The sequence below is a fragment of the Rhagoletis zephyria genome, unplaced genomic scaffold, assembly GCF_001687245.7.
Source record: "Rhagoletis zephyria isolate East Lansing unplaced genomic scaffold, Rhagoletis_zephyria_1.1 Rzeph_scaffold_11089, whole genome shotgun sequence".
Lineage (NCBI taxonomy): Eukaryota > Metazoa > Arthropoda > Insecta > Diptera > Tephritidae > Rhagoletis > Rhagoletis zephyria.
The window spans coordinates 1-18,100 of NW_016168166.1; the positions used below are offsets into that span (position 1 = coordinate 1).

Sequence of the window (18,100 nt, forward strand, 5' to 3'; positions counted from 1 at the left end):
GAAGGCGCAGAGTGACCTGTACAAAGAAAAGTAAGTGCATTAGGGCGTATCACGAAAAAAAAAAGTTTAGTGTTTGTCAGTTTTATTTGAACACTTATATTGGAAGAAAATTTTTGGTGTGAAACATTTTTTTGGCTATAACTTTGGAACACTCAGTCACATCAGATTAATATACGGCACGTTCAATAATATAAGGAATGAATTCAATATTTATTTTTTTTTTTTTTTGAGATTTCATCATTCAGTTAAAAGCTTGACAAGAAGAATATGTTTAGTCTACAAGATAACTAAACTCTCCAAAAAATGGCGAAGATATGTGTCTTTCCATCTATTTTGTATATTACATTCATATAATAATTGACCAAACTTTAATAGCGTTTCCCCACAAAATTTAATTTTGAAATTATTCTCTTTATTATTAAACGTGCGATAAAGTAAGGAGACATTACTACAATAGGTGCTTGTGATAAAAAGTGTAGTTGTTGGACTCACTTGAGTCCTTAGAAGTTTCTCTCCATAATCTTAGTTAACTAAAATGAGTAAAACAATCAATCTTTTTGTCGCTTAAAAATGTTTATATTTCAAAATAATTGTTTCGACATGCGCGTGGTGTCATCATCAGTTGCTGCTGTTCAACTAACACAAAAAGGTTAATTGTTTTACTCATTTTAGTCAGTTGACGTCGCTTAGCACTCAAAATAAACTTTTAATAATCTTAGTTAGTTTATATAATTGAAAAGAAAAACTCACCTCAGTTCTAAATAGTTTTTGTTCCGATAAAAATATAACAAGGTGAAACCATTGAGAGGCAGTCTGACGTTTGCCAGCAATAGCTTTGTATAGTAACTTCACCAGTAAAATATTGCAGCGAGAGCGTAAAAGCGAAATAGAGCGTAAAATTGAGAGAGAAAACTAGCAGAAAAAGTTATTGAACACAAAGCTAGTAAACACTTGCAAGTGAATAGTTGTTGCACCGTTTTGATATTCTGCTGTAAACATTTTACTATTCACAAATCAGTAATACAAATCAATAAAACATTTTTCGACAGGAAACGTGATTTTATTGTGTTAAATTGCAAAAGATTTGATTTATAAAAAGATTATTAATGGCGAAAATGTTAAAAAACGGGGATTAGCAAATTTCAGTGCTTCGAAAGTTTCTGAGGCATTGTTTACTTTTACTTGAGAATTGCCAAAATCGGCACATCCCAAGTAGCGGTTTCTAGAACGTGCCACATTTGTTCGCTACATCGTGATGTGATAAAAAGAAAAGCTGGCAGCACTCCGCAAGGTTGCAGAAATCTCTCAAAATATATTCGAAAAATAACTTGATATACTTTACACTGCTTTACAACTGCTTTACACTATTAAGGAAAAAAATTGCCAAAATTTAACGCAATTTTTAGCAACTTCAATCTTGCACTTAATATGCTAAAATTAATTTTTTTTCAGTGCCTAAATAAAAAGTTTGCAATTTATGTGAAACCTTGAAGAATTTTTTTAATTTTTGTACAAAGTTTGTTCCAAAACCTGATCTCTACCACATTTTTTTGAAATCTACATTTTTTTCCAGATTCTACCACAAAGAATTTTTTTAAGTTCGATCACTGCTTATAAAATCCAGTACGTCATTAATATTTGATTTCCACTCATTTTACTTTTGCTTGTGCTAAACTAATTCAACAAATGGAGGCTTTTGACATTTATTCTTCTTCTTCTTCTGCTAGCTATTTTCTGCTAGTAAAAATTTCACTAGCAAGAATTTTCAGCTCTCCCGTGTTGTTACGCTCTCGATTCAGTGCTATCTTGCAAATTTTTTGGGTTATCATACACTTTTCCAGTAAAAATTTGCAGGTTCCAGTACAAATTAGTACTGAATATTGGTTACTATACAAACCTAATATGTGTATTTTAAAAATTCAAAACTCAATCTCACACACACTTTCTAATTTTCAATCTCAAACAACAACAATTGTGAGCAATTCAATTTTTTTTATTTTCAATTTTATATGATTTTAAAATGCTTGCAAACCGCAGAAAAATATCATGGCTGAAGAATTGAGAGAATGAATTTACCTTGTAATGTTTTAATCGTGGTTTTTGTCGCTTTTAACTTATACTGAACATTTGTGTTACTCTCCTCTGTTTTAATGTGTTCACCTCGAATAACCTCGAGTCTTATGATAGTAATTTAATATAGTGAATTGTTACACTCATGATAAAAACATAGCAAGGTAGAACCGTTCTCTCAATTTGTCGGCCATGATTTTTTTTGAAGTTTGCCGACATTTTAAAATCATATAAAAGTGAAAATAAAAAATTGAAATTGTTCGAAATTGTTGTTGCTTGAGATTGAAAATGAAAATGTGTGTGTGAGTTTGTGAGTAAATTTAAAAATTAAATTGTTTGGAAACGTCAAGAATTTTAAAAGTGACTCTCAGCGGTTCTACCTTACTATATTTTTATCATGGTAACACTTTTACAGCCAATTTCACAAAAGCAATTTAAGTGAAAAATTATTTTAATTTTTTAATTTTATATGGAAATTGACAGAAAATCATTTTACATTTAAATTTCTGGTGAAACCGGCTGTTATGCTAAAGAAAAAAGCTTTTGTTATTCAATACATCGAAATACATAATTTACCTGCCCATTCATCATTTTCAGCACACTTGCTGCTAGAAATCGTTTGCTCCGTGTAATCAAGTACAAAACGTAAGAAAATATGTTTAATGCCTTAATAGCTGCTCCAGTATTCCATTGGTCCACTAATGTATTCGCACGCAAATCTTTCCATGTTATAAAATTATGGTAATACTCCTGTGTTTCGTGGTTCCAAGTAAGAAATGTACAGCGTTGTGTCGACAAACCAAAGTTCGTGATATCACAGGGTTTTAATTGGGCATCTTAGATTTGGATTTGATAATAAAGAAAAAATGAAACAGTTTCATCGATTGGAAATGACGATTAAGTTTATACATATTTATATAACAAAATAAAGCGTGCTAATTTTTCTTAATTGAAAAATTATAAAAATACATTTTTTAAGCAGTACAATACAGCAGCCGGACTCCACCGTTCGCTATCACTAATTTTGATCGCCGAAAATCTCCAAAAGAATAGCAGGCGCCCCTATCAACACGTAACATCTAGTTACATTCCCCGCATACTGCCAGATTTGGCTGATTACAGATTGCATGTGTTACTCTTCAATGTTGTATACTTTTAGGACCCACTGCTTTTCACTGAGAGAATTTTAGCGAAAAAAATTTAGCGTAGCGATTGTCAGAATTCCACTGCAGGTCTTAATTATTCATTTTGAAGGTTTCTTCATTTAACTCAATATGGGTTTTCCCTTAAACTCTAAATCGTTGAAATAAAACACATTTATGATAGACATTTTATTTTATTATATACAGGCAACGTTGTGTGTTAAGGTCGTGAATGTAGATCATCTGCTGAAAAACAATAAACTTTCAGTGTAAATTGTATTAAAAATAAAAAGAATCAACACAACGTATAATTTTGGCGCTCTGCAACGGAACGAGTGTGGAGTTTGCGTAAAACTCAACTCGACAATATGGCTTCTTCGGAGGTAGATCAACTACAACTAATCTTTTCCAATATCCACAAACTACTTGTAGGTACTAAAACTAAGCTTATGTATTTTAGCCATGCCCCAAAGAATTGCCAAGCTGTGATGTTATATTTCATTCCTCAGATTGTCCCCGTTTCAATCTGCATAATATTGCGTGCTCTTTGAATATCTCCTAAGTCTTTTGTGTGCACTGTCAAATGCACCGACAACTGTTTTAAGGTTGACGCTGTTGTAAAATTTTAAGTATCTAGGTATAGTTATTGACAATCGTTTGAAGTGGTCTGAACTTCTTCGTGCGATAAAACAATACTTTCTTAACACCATTCGTCACTTCTACCGCCTCAAAAAGTTGTGTTCTATGTCCACACTAAAAATTGTTTATTATGGTATATTTCAGTCAAAGCTGCAGTATGGTATCACCTGCTGGGGTGGCGCTTCGGCTAATAAATTGTCACCCATTGTAACAATTCAAATACGCGTAATTAGACGGATCAGTAACGCTAACAGCAGATCTCACACTATGCAATTTTTTAGAAAACTCGATATACTTCCATGCCGGCATTTATATTGTTTCAAAGTTCTAAAAATATTTTTTATTAAATCTGGCTACCTAGAAAGCTTTCCGTCAGAAATTTACTACTTACGCAAAAACTTACTTCCATCTGTACATGTTCCGCCTGCTCGCACGTCTCATTTTGGAAGTTTATATACATACACGTCGTGCAAATTGTTCAACTCTCTTCCTGCTTCTTAACAGCTTGTATTTATGGTACTGTAGCACATAAATACGTATACAAATATATTTTCCCTCTCAAGTCTCTTGGATTTCTATTGAACTCTTTTTAGCTCTAAAATAATATTTTCATTATTAGCAAATATTCATATTGTTCACCTCACATCAAGTCTATTAACTATAAGTAGCATTGCTGGTGTGTAGAGAATAAGCTCAATTTGAACATTAAGAAATGCGCGGCAATGTCTTTTCCACGTTCACGTCCTCATCACGCCGTTGAATATTATTTGCACAGCTCACACTGGAGCCAAGCGTGCCCAAAATTCAATTAAAGAAATGTTTTTTTTTGTAAAAATAAAAACGCAGGTTCCCATTAAATTCTACATTTGCGGGACAGTTTTCACCTTTCTATCGTTTTTCGGCTGGGAGATATGCGTGTCCAAACTTGACAAATTTGAACAAAAATCTTTTTTCTTTTCAAAACTGAGAAATGCAAATGTGCAATTCAAATTGTTACTGTAAGAAAGCGGTATTATATTTCGTTATTTTGTGAATGAAGTTTATTTATTCTTTTGGTGTATTTTGTTTGAAATTATGTGTTTTAAAAAAATTATGTTTAAAAAAACTAAATCAACCTCTGCTTTTTGCAAGTGTAATTTTCAAAATCACTTTTATTTTAAATACGCAAACCGGTTTTAAATTTGACAGTACTGCAATAAAGTATGTTCCTTCCTTATTAAGAATCCGAGTTCAAAACCAAATGCGCTTTGCGCATTTTAAAATAAATTGCTTTTAAAAATTTCACTTTGATTTTAATTAAACACAAAAACATATACTACTGGTTAAGTTTGATTCTCTTTCATTTCGTACTTAAACTGTTTATTATTTTGAGGTTGGTCAAAGAATATAAAACGGATTTAGTTCTAACAAGGAATTTAATTTATTTTTTTAATTAATCAAAACGACGAATTTTCAGTACAAATTTACTTACACTAATGTGGACATAAATTTCGTTATGATCTCTGCATCTATAGCGAAATAAGTGTAATTTTTGGTTTATAAATTCAATATGCAATTATGCAAATAATTGTGAGTGCGATTAGCAAATTTTTAAGTTAAATTTCACTTTTTAAAATAGAGTTCTCAAATAGACGGCGTTGACTTACCTTTTTTTGTTTCCATGTGTTTATTGCTTTAATAAATGCAATTGTTATTTAAATGTGTTGTCAGGAATGCATTCCAAGTACCATAAAGTATTTTATAAACAAATAAAATTTTGACTTTCGTGCTATTTGAACCACTGTGCGTCAGGGTTGGTCACGCTGCACTAAATCGACATTTTCACTACCACTAGGGCTTCAGTGATAATGCATTTCAAATTTCACTACTACTATATGGTTAGTGGTAGTGCATTTCAAATTTCCTATTACTACATGGTTGGTGGTAGTACATTTCAATGTCACTACCACTATATCGATGGCTGAGTGGAAGATCGACCTATCTCGGCACCCAGTTCGAAAACGCTCTATCTCAAAACACTTTTCAAGAACGCCCTAGTAAAACAATATGTACGATCGTTAAGATTAGACAAGTATAAGTATGTATTTACGCATATTTAACGAGGTGCAAGCATGCAATACTGGGTGTAATATCTTAAAGTTACACATTTCCAAAGTTAGCATGTTTTGATGATTAACCTTAATGAACCGTAGTTATTGTCAAAATAAAGTCGACTCTAAAGTAAGTTCCAGCTTTTTTGACATACATATATCGTCGCTCGAATAAAGAAACAGTGTAAATGCCACATACACTATTATTCGATAATTGCACCACTGGATAGACAATCCTTTAATCTATTAGAAAAATCTTTAGTTTTCTTAAATATCCCTTTGGCTCACTAATATATTCCCGAAAAACGAAATTGTATTTGTATGGTTTGTAATGGTTTGTAAAAACTTCCGATTCGTTTTTCTCAAAACTATACTTTTCATGTTACACTATTTCATTATTCCAGCGACGATATCTCATTGTAAATTGTGTCAAAAAGTTGCAACTGCGATTACTTTAAGACTTTATTAAAACTTTATTTTGACTATAACCACGAGCTAATATTTTTTTATTCTCTGCTCACCTATAACTGCCCTGTTTACAACGCTGACGATTTGAGCCCACAGCGTTTCTGGTTCAATTTCAAAGTGCCCCGGTTGAGGGTTCAGCAATTTGACCTGCATAGAAGTGTATTATATTTAGTTGTACTCAATCTTTGCATTTCAACATTTCATATCTAAAGTCGAGGTTTTCAATTCAATTCAGCGATCAATTATACAAATTTACATGCGGTGTTTATGGCGCAATGATTAACGGTGCCATAAGGCTCGATACATGACCAAGCAAATTCGTATCGCGCGAAGCGTTTAAAATCGCTACTAGCGGTCAATTATGCGGTGTTCGCATGAGGCGATTTTCCAGGCAATTTTAGAGGCGAATCAATAGTCGTCTGCACCCCAACTTCATGGGAAGCGATTAGTTGAAAACCCGTTCACACCAGGCGATTTTCGCTTTCAACTAAAAGTTGCCTGTAAAATCGCCTCAAGCGAACACAAACTCTTATGGCGGTATCAATCGCACCATCATAAACACCGCCATATGAATTTGTATAGTTGATCGCTGGTAATGGTTTTAATCGCATCGCGCGACGCCAATCCGCTAGGTCTGTACCTAGCCCAGGGCTGGCGAAACTTTATACCAGGCATGCCCAGCGCAGGACACTTGCCTATAGAATTCTGCCAGCGGGCATGTCACCAAGCCCGCTGTGTCAAAACCAAGCTAATTGGACAATGTTTTCGAGTAATACTTAAACACATATACTCGTCTTTTGAACATAAAAAACCTTGCGGAGAACAGTCTGTCTTACGAATGCTAAGTCATGTGTTCACACTTTATTTACTGACTTTACAATTTTTTTTTTAACGGTTGGCATCATTTTTCTTTAAAATAGTGCAATATTTTAGCTGCTATTAATTTCGCACAGCAAATATAATCATTTGACCTAATGTACAGTGGTCAAAAAATTATACCGAACCACTTTTTCCAAGTTTTAACGTATTATTTTTGTTCTCATTGAACTAGTATATAGTTCGTTCATTCATCAAAATTAATCAATGGGACGTATTCATAGTCAAAATAAAGACGAAACTAAAGTGAGTTGCGGCTTTTTGACATCATTGTCTATGTAATATCTGCCAAAAAAGCTGCTACTAAATTTAGAGTCGACTTTATTTCGACTATGAATATGCCTCAATATCTTTACCAATCACGGTTGCCATTTCCAATTTATTTTTCGGACCAAAAATGGGCCAATATTTATTACATCGGGAAATTGTGTGGAGTTTATCCCTCTTTATCGAGAAAATATGCCAATTCAGTTTTTAAAACGATTTTTTTATATTGCATCCAAAGTGAATTACAATTGTATATTATTAACACTAAATATATTATTTAAAGTTGTAAGTTATAATTTGTTTCTTAATTTCGTTTATATTAATGCTAAATCAAAAAATTTGCGCCCAGCTGCATACATCAGTATCAGAAAGAACTTTATGTGGTGTAATAATTTCAAGGTGTTTAATATCTTTTCGATTGAAATGGAATATTATTTTCATGTAATAATCATCATGTCAATTTCATGTCTTAACAGCGGTCGTCCCTCGGCAGGCAATGGCAAACCTCCGAGTGTATTTCTGCCATGAAAAGCAGCTTCTCATAAAAATACAATCGCCATTCGAAGTCGGCGTAAAACTGTAGGTCCCTCCGCTTTGTATGACGACATCAAGGCGCACGCCACAAATCGGAGGAGAAGCTCGGCCAAACACTAACATATGTGTAAGCGCCAACCTATTATTATTATTATTAAATGCTAATTTTTGCTACCTTTCCATATTTTTGCCAGCCACTTTAATATTGGTCGCCGAGTAATTGAAATTAGCTAATAGATGATTAGCCATGCCATATTTGAAGATCAGTGGCAAGGCGAATTCACACTTTTAGCAGGTGCTGCCAATCGGCCCTATGCTGAATATCGTCATCGTCATCGTCGAAGATCGTCAGCGCATCAGCAACATGGCTGACGATGGGCGTATCGCCACATTTACTGACGACGACGATACTCAACATAGGGCGCAATATTTATCAATTAAATAGAAAAAATTTAAAACGCAAACTTTATTGCATGAAGTGAAAGGGTGATAATATCCTAACCAAAGGCTTGTGAAATGGACCATTTTAAAAAGAATTGGACCAATGGACCAAACGAAAAGAAATGGACCAAATTTCGTCCACTTGGACCAAAACGGCAACCGTGTTACCAATAACTTTCAGTTTAGCCTAAATAACGCGAATGAGATCTATGCATCATAATTATAACAGTTTTATTAGAGCCTTCAAGCTTTACATTTAAATCATTGCTGGCGCATATCCGTAAAAACCACCAATTTTGCAAGCCACATATGTATAAGTCTCAAAATTTCGAGGTTCATTATTTTTGAAAACTATGCCCATTATAACGCGAAGGGAGACGAACATATGCTTTGCACTCAAAGTTTATTGATGAATGATACAATGGGCCGTATGAATAAAAATAAGCAAATGCTTTTTCTTAAAATTTCAGNCAAAATTTCGAGGTTCATTATTTTTGAAAACTATGCCAATTATAACGCGAAGGGAGACGAGGACATGCTTTGCGCTCAAAGCTTATTGATGAATGATGCCATATAACTCAAGAATCGAATTTCTTATGTGGATTTTTTTGGTTACTGTCTGTATTTTTGGTTCTTTTGGNATTCATACGGTCCAATATAACTCAAGAATCGAGTTTCTTATGTGGATTTTTTTGGTTACTGTCTGTATTTTTGGTTCTTTTGGACCGGTTTTCTTGGGAGTGAGTAGATCTTTCTTTGATCTCCCATTTGTACGAAAAAAAAGAAATTGTGTCGATTAGGTAGTAAATACTACTACCAGTAATTGAGGAATTGAGTCCACAATTAATAACATTAATGGCATGCGTGTCATAGGTTCGCCAGTCCTGACCTAGCCTATCAACTATACAAATTCATATGGCGGTGTGTGTGAGGCAGCGATTGATACCGCCCTTAGAATTTGTGTAATTGATCGCTGGTAGCGATTTTGATCGCATCACGCGATGCGAATTCACTGGGTTATAAACGTAGGCAAAAATTTGCAAGGAGCTGTAAGCGGAAAACTTTGTGTGCTTATGAATAGTTGTTGATAAAATCAAAATTATTTGTTTTTAAANGCGCGATGCGAATTCACTGGGTTATAAACGTAGGCAAAAATTTGTAAGGAGCTGTAAGCGGGAAACTTTATGTGTGCTTATGAATAGTTGTTGATAAAATCAAAATTATTTGTTTTTAAATTGAAATTGTCGATGCTTGTTTTTTTGCAAAAGTACATTTTAGAAATGCATACTTGTAAAAAAAAACACGGCTTATATTGACCTACCCTTTCAGTGGACGAACCCAAAACTTCACCTCTGGCATCTATGATGAAGCAGCGCACGGTGGTAGTGCCTACGTCCAAAGTGGCAATGTAGATCATCTTAGAATATATACTATAAAGCAATCAACGTTTAATTTTTTATTACTTCTATAAATGAATTAAAAATTATAAAAATAACGAGCACAAAACAATGGCAGCTATCCCGACCTATGGACTAACTGAGAATGCGACGTCGCCTGTGTGGTGTTTAGCAGGTAATACCATATATAGTACATATGGGGATGTACACATGTACAAATGAATAAACGAGAATATTTCGATCGTACATATTAACATACATATATACATATGTACCAGGGGCGGACCCAGCAGCAATTCTTGGGGGGAGAGGGGGAAAAATATTTTTTCCACATATATCGTGAATAAAATACAAAAATAGTATGTACTGAAGTAGACAAAGCATAAAATAAATGTTCAGAAAAGTGGAAAATTTTTGGAATTTTTCAAAAATGTTAATATATTTTAGAATTCTAAGAACTACCTAGGTTTTATACACAAGTACCATGAACATAAGACATTTTCGACAATTTGTGATGTTTCACATGTTTACATTTTAGGATGGATTTCAGAATAAATAAAAATATAAAAATTTCTAAAATCTCAATAATTTTGTACATTTCACAAATTCTCATTTTAACAAATTTCTAGAATCTCCCAGATTTCGATAGTTTTTAAAAATTTGGAAATTATTCTAAAAATAAGAAATCTCAAGAAATTTGATAATTTCATAATATTCAAAATTTTGGAATTTTTGTTATTTTCTAAACCTGCGAAAATATTCAAACTTGCTGTGACTTTCAACTATGTAAAATAGTACAAATTGGAAAAGACAAAAAATGGAAAAAGTGAAAATTAAGTAATTTGAAAATTTTGAAAATTCAGTGAATTCGAAGAACTGGTAGGCATTTTTCACCAGTGTGTATTAATTATATGATACAAATATAATTTTTCAGAAAAATAACGAAATTGATCAATCATTGCGCAATTATGCGGATGCAGACGGTCAATAATTGCGCAATTTTGTAAGTGCTCACGATGTTGCAGGAAAATCGCACTCATGTGTGTTCACTGGGCGGCTTAATTCTTTTTTTTTCTACAAAAATATATAACATTTTAAAGCTGGTACTCGTTCCAAAAGAGGTATTTTTACCTTCATGATAAAAAGATAATTTTTCAATTCTCCGGGCACATGCACAACGCAGTTAATTGCAATGTGAGCCAAGCAAAGATTACCAAGAACCAATGAAACAGAACGAAGCAAGAAAAGAAACTATCAGTATTTTCTTTAAGTTTTCCTAAAAATTACACTGTGCAGCACTCGGCTGGGTATTGGATAAAACCAACTTTTTTTAAGAGATTGAGTCATAATTAAGAATGTAATTTCTCCGTTTTTCGAAGTTAGCCTCGAGCTATGGGCCTTCGAAGTTCGAAATCGGACCTTTGGTAAAAAATTATTTTTAATTACTGTATGTAAACTACTAAAAAAATTCAAAAATAGTCGTGGTATGCCTTTTGCAATTATTCAAACGGTATATCACTTTTTTTTTGTGCAAACTTATATTACAGATGCTATAGGGGGTCAAAAGTCAGATCTTCGAAAAATTAAAAACCTTATGGATATTTAAAAAAATTTTGAAATGATTTTTTAAAAATTTGTGGCACCTGTAAATAAAGTTATATACCGTTTAAATAAGAGCACAAGGCGGACTACGTCTATATTTTTACTTTTTTAGTTATTTACATACAATNCATCTCTTAAAAAAAATCGTTTAACATCCTTCTTAACATAAATGGGAAGCAGGGTTGTTGCGAATATTCGCATTCGCATTCGCAACTGCGGAGCTTGCGCATTAATTTTAACATTCGCATTCGCTTTCGCATTCGCAATAATCAATGCGGAGCTCTTGCGAATGCGAATATTTTTCAAGTGGACCGATAAAACGTATATATGGCAAAAAAAATTACAAATTGTAGCCAGTATTTTTGCCTGTGGTCGTAGGAGTATTTGTGTAACAAAACTGGTCAAATGTTATATTTATTAACTTTGATAAAAATGTCTTTAAAATTTTATTTCTTAAGCTATATAACCAAGCTATCAATGGGCAGCCATAAAAGTTCCCACTTCTACTTGACCTTTGACGTACGTCAATGAGAACATAGTCCTTTTAATAATATATTTTTTCTGTGCTTTAAATACATGCTTTGGGTTCTTTCTTTATTATGATTTTTTTGGACCAATCTTAAAAAAAATACAAGACACAAAAGAAGAAAGTGTGCACTGTAATTCTTAACAAAATTTTCGTGTTTTGATTTTGATGGTATAGCGGGTACCGTGAGATCCATCACCGACTTTACATCCATTACAAAAACTAAAATCGAAAAGTGCTCTAAAGTTACAGGTTCTCCAAATTCTAAAACAACATGACATATGTATCTGGTTTGGCTTGTAAGCGCTGTTTAAACAACGATCTCGCTATTATGCTAGATTCAAATTGTTTTTTTAAAATACTTGACATCCGCATTCGCATTGGCATCCGCGGATGTTAGCTGTTAGATATTCGCATCCGCATTCGCATCCGCGGATGTCTAAAATTCCACATCCGCAACATCCCTCATGGGAAGTATCAATCAATTGCAATTTGGTATTATTTTAGCCGATTGCCAAAGGTCACACAATGAGATATCGACGAGTATTCGAAAAATTTTGTTTATACGAAGAACTATCATAAATTCAGGAATATGGAATAGATACCTACTACTATAGATGCTATTCAGGGTAAATGAAAAATTTTCAGATTTAAAATAGCTCACTCATAATTTTTTACAGTTGAATATTATGAAAATGCATGTTACACAGCTCTTGTTCCGCAATTTTCCTTCCCCCCCTGGATCTGCCACTGTATGTACATATGTTTGTAAGTCCATATTCATATCAATTAACTCGGCATCGCTTATCACTTGCTCGCTTATTGCGAGTCGCTAAGTTATTACGAGAGTACGCTGCATTGCTTTTTCAATTCGTACTCATATAGATATGTACAAAACGATACACTACCTAGTTACACACATAAATATGTATATATGTTATTGTTATTTTATTTATACAGATGATAGATACATACATACATATATTAAACGCTTAACCCTTTAAAACTACTTTCAAGCACTGATTTTCTTAAAAAAGCTACCGCTCATAACTGAAAGCTTTGTTTCTTCGAGCAACGCCACGCGTTGAAGAGTACGAAATAACTAAATAAAAATCCGCTGAGTGCGAACGACTTCACCCCTAGGGAGTTTTAACAAATTTGTTGTATGTGCATAGCAAAAATACTTGTAACGAGTATGAACCGAGTGGATTGTATGCTCTGTTTCGCACATGCCCCTTATATGTACATATGTATATGTGCGTACATACATATGTATGTCTGATGTATGGCACATAATACTGACTAGAGTGCCAGTTACTGTCGAGATTCGACCGTTTTCTAGTTTTTTAAAGACCCCTAACAATTTCTCTACAAATTATTATTTTTTTTATAAAAGCCCTTTTTTCGGCAGACAAATGACCTTCATCTGAACTATCTGAAATGAAGAACCGCCATCCGTCAAACGAACGAATTCTACTGGCAGCTACATATACCCTGCAAGAACAGTGACTATCATTTGACAAATCATTTGAGTGGCAAGACTGATAGAGATTTCTGTCACTGGCTACCTACAAGTTTCTATCAAATTCTAAAGGGCAGTGTGAAAAATCTGATGTAAACATTTGTGTACATATGATCTTCCGTCTTCCTCCAACTTATGGCCTTATTTAATTAAATATATTATAATGGTCTCTTTTTAACCAACACAAAATTTGCAAATGTGTTAGTAAGATAAATGGGAATGTGTTAGTTTCCATCACACAATTCTTGTAGGGTAATGGCCATGAGAAAAGTACAGGTGTTTGTAATAAAATACCAACCTTTTGTAATGCTTCCCCCTGAGATTTATTTATTTATTTATAGCAGTGATTCCCAAAGTGGTCCTTGTGGACCCCCAGGTGTCCACGGAAGACTCGACTGGGGTCCACGGTGACGTGAACAAAATATGGAGGTTCATGAGTTTTAAATTGGTGTCCACGAAAATTTTTCTGGTTTCAATGTAAAGAGCCAAAATGGTTGCTTGATTTAACTTTAATTTTTTTGAGTGATGTATAGTGCTCTTTACGCACTGCTGCACTTACCGTCACTTTGTGTTTTCATACGTGGGGAAGCCTTAAAGGCCACCTATAATTTAAAAAGAACCGGATGCTGGTATGAGATTTAAGCACTTGTGTATTTTCAATGCTACAGGATAATACGCCACCATTACCTTTGTTGAAAAGATCCTATAATATTGAGTTCCCTGAGACTGAATGCTGGTTTGATTCCAACGCTGAGACCGAATCTTCACTGATAGCTCCAAAACTGACTTTGGTTCATGATCTGGGGTCTTTTTCGAGGTTATTGGAGATAAGCTTCACTTCACTGTGGCTGAGGCTGAGGTAATTGCAATAACGTGGTGGAACATAGGTGGAGGGGAAGGAGTTTACGTGACTGCAGTGACAACCAAGCTGCACTTAAGGCATTGACCAGACCTCTATTTAAGTACTTCCAAACTAGTTCGGCAAGGCAGGTCTCGATTTAAATATGATAGTGAACATAACGAGGTTGTTTTACTGTGGGTGCCAGGTCACTCTGGAGTACCTGGTTATGAGACATCTGATCATTTGGCCAGAGTTTGCTTAGACCAGGCATTCCTCGGTCCGCTACCAGTTTTAGCACTCCCACCTTCAGCAATCGATCGACTTTTAGTTTATGGAAGTCGACTGATGTCGACTTTTCACTTTTTTTGATTTATTTGCATATAAAAACTGATCTTCTATGAAGGGCGCGGAGTGCTTTTTGGTCGTATTTAAAAAAAATTGCCAATAAAACTGAAGTGAAATTTGAAAAGTGTGGTAGATAAATGAATTTTAATGACAGTACAACAACATCGTCAAATCATTTAAGAGCAGCGCATAAAATTACTATACGAAAACAAATTCCTCAAAATTTGTTAATCGTTTGTCTCCACAATCTTCAGTTAATAATGAGGTAAGATAAACATAGGTATTTATTTTAAAAATTTCATCCAAGAAAGTTTTTCTGCATAAGTTTATGTAAGTTTCTACAGACAGTCTTTGGTTCGAATTTGACCAATCCGTAAGGTACAACATTTTAAAAACCGCTAAAAACGTTGCTGGTAGGATTCCAGTTAATATGCGACATTAGTCGTGTGGATAGTCCCAATCCACTAGCTGTCTGGGCTACTCCCATATTTATCCATGCTTATAAAGTGGCACTATATTTCTACCAATACCCGCCAATTCTGCTCCATCGGAAGGCCACATTTTCAAAAAGTTTTCCGTAATTACCTAATATCGATTAAAAAATTTTTTGTTTTTTTTAAATTGTTTTTCAAAAATATAATTTTTAAAAACCCTCACAACCAACATTTTCATGCTGTATAACTGGAACAATTTTCAAAATTTTTAAAAATTATTTAGTGTCTGCTTTTTTTACCTAGCATTGAATATCACTAAATTACAGATTATTCTAAAGACCACTAGTAAATCATGATATTTTTGACGTATTCTGACTCTTATATTTATAGCTAATATATGAGTTAAATGCAGNCCCATATTTATCCATGCTTATAAAGTGGCACTATATTTCTACCAATACCCGCCAATTCTGCTCCATCGGAAGGCCACATTTTCAAAAAGTTTTCCGTAATTACCTAATATCGATTAAAAAATTTTTTGTTTTTTTTAAATTGTTTTTCAAAAATATAATTTTTAAAAACCCTCACAACCAACATTTTCATGCTGTATAACTGGAACAATTTTNGTTTTTTTTAAATTGTTTTTCAAAAATATAATTTTTAAAAACCCTCACAACCAACATTTTCATGATGTATAACTGGAACAATTTTCAAAATTTTTAAAAATTATTTAGTGTCTGCTTTTTTTACCTAGCATTGAATATCACTAAATTACAGATTATTCTAAAGACCACTAGTAAATCATGATATTTTTGACGTATTCTGACTCTTATATTTATAGCTAATATATGAGTTAAATGCAGAGTATAGTTAATACGTTTCCTTTTTATTAAAAAAGTCGAACAAAGTCGACTTTTCTTTGTGGATCGGTCGACTTTTAAAGTCGACTGTACAGAGTCGATCGAAAAGTCGAAAGTCGACTTTCTAGTGAAGTCGAACAACCCTATTTCCCATTTGAAAGTGAAATAAAGCAAATTTTGCATTATTGCCGTTTGCGTTATTTCAACCGGAGCCGAGCTTCTCCTCCGATTTGTGGCGTGCGCCTTGATGTTGTCACACGAAGCGGAGGTACCTACAGTTTTACGCCGACTCCGAACGGCGGTTGTATTTTTATGAGCTGTTTTTCATGGCTGAAATACACTCGGAGGTTTGCCATTGCCTGCCGAGGGACGACTGCTGTTAAGAAAATACCCTTTCTATTTTTTGCGATGTTGCTTTGACCAGGGTTTGAACCTGGTATTGTGGAGTGGAAGTGCTGCTACCCCTACACCACAGCAGCCTGCTTACCACTAGCATCACTGTAATTTAAAAATAAAATTTCGTTTGTTCTTAATTTAAGTGGAAATATAATTATAAGTATAAATCCATAGCCGCGGCATTATTGTTTGAACAGGAGAACGAGTCCCAGATTGTTGATGCGGAAGTTGAAAGGCGGAGATTTAGGGACATGTTTGATCCTTCTCAGATGNCTTCCATTTGAATTTGACAAGCTGAATTGGGTGACTGCACTTCTGCCGGAGAACTCCTGCTTTACCTACGATCAGTTATATCAAATAAAACACCTCTTTGAGGTAAAATTTTCGAGTGACGAAAGCTGAACTAGAAATACAAAATTTATGATATCAATTCCGTGACGAAAATTATGCGCATTCTTTTAATTGCCCTGGATAAGAATCGTTGCTAAGGTTCCGATTTTTTTTATTTTGTGTTTCTAAGAGTAAATGGACAGAACTTTGCAACGTTCCGAATAAATAAAACTATTTTCCATCAATTTCCAGGACAGTTAAAAATATAATTTTAAAAGGATAATTTTCATCACGAAATTGATACCTTAAATTGTGTGTTTCTAGTTCAGCTTTCGTCACTCGAAAATTGTACCTCAAAGAGGTGGTGTATTTCATATCAATTATTTTGAGATAGTAAATTTAAAATCAACGAAAATCTAAACAAAAATCTAAATGTTTTATATTTCTCAAATGAATTGCTAAAAACGCTATCTAAATCGTTTATTCAAATATTTAACATTGAATTCAATTCCATTGAAACATATAATTTTTAGAATACAGAATAAAGCGACAAAGAATGAGCAATCATTCGTATCGACAAGAAAAATAAAAACTTATAAAAAAAAAATTAAATGGGAAAAATGATAAAAACTTAGCAACTTGGTACCAACATAAGATATGTACAATAACCAAATGTATTTGTCTCATTATCTACGCTGCACACATGTGTTTTTTTAAGAAGTTTCACTTCTATCACGAGTTCGGCGCTGTACTCGCCTTTTTTACTCATGCGTTTTTTTCTTAGTGGCAATTTATTTATACATAATTAGTAGCGTTACATAAAGTGAACTAAAAGTATTCATGCATATGTATGAATAAATGTAGGTAAGAATGTATGCGTCTTCCCAGTTAGGTTACATTAGCGTTGCCAAATGTCCCGTATTTGCCGGGACGTCCCGTATTTTGCATTAAATTTGAAATGTTCCGCCGAGACAAGATTTTTCCCGTATTTTCTACAAATTCATTATTCTTTTCAACCTGTAAACTTCTACTCAACATGATCATGGTTTAACGCGGCAATTGTGAGTAGGTCCTTAGCAAGAATTATTGCATGCAGCTCTGCAAGAGAAATATAGCTAAAAATTACAGTTGATTTTTTAGAATTTTCTTTTGTGGAAGGTCTTGCGAATTTTCTTCCATATAATGCATGAACAAAACTAACTTTTATATGGAATAAAACGCGAAACATCCTCCACAAAAAAAATCTAAAAAATCAATTGTAATTTTTAGCGACTTGAAACTTGCACTTCATTGTACTGAAATTGAATGGGCTATAAACCG

At 33.7% G+C, this 18,100-nt stretch overlaps 1 protein-coding gene across 4 annotated transcripts; it reads right to left on the reverse strand.

The window, feature by feature from the left end:
- Positions 1 to 1,996: 1,996 nt before the first annotated feature.
- On the reverse strand, positions 1,997 to 13,176 carry LOC108376847 (putative glycerol kinase 5). Of its 4 annotated transcripts, none has more exons than XM_017633094.1 (5): positions 13,032 to 13,176; positions 9,849 to 9,957; positions 6,463 to 6,556; positions 2,647 to 2,906; positions 1,997 to 2,170 (listed from the first exon to the last, which is right to left on the reverse strand). In XM_017633094.1, exons 2-5 carry the CDS (start codon positions 9,942 to 9,944, stop codon positions 2,045 to 2,047), a joined length of 576 nt encoding a protein of 191 aa, XP_017488583.1. In that variant the 5' UTR covers positions 9,945 to 9,957; positions 13,032 to 13,176; the 3' UTR covers positions 1,997 to 2,044. The 4 variants fall into 4 exon arrangements, with proteins under 4 accessions (XP_017488583.1, XP_017488580.1, XP_017488582.1 ...); XM_017633091.1 differs by lacking the exon at positions 13,032 to 13,176 and adding an exon at positions 10,053 to 10,117; XM_017633093.1 differs by having other exon boundaries at positions 1,998 to 2,170; positions 13,028 to 13,176.
- Between the last annotated feature and the right edge of the window lie 4,924 nt (positions 13,177 to 18,100).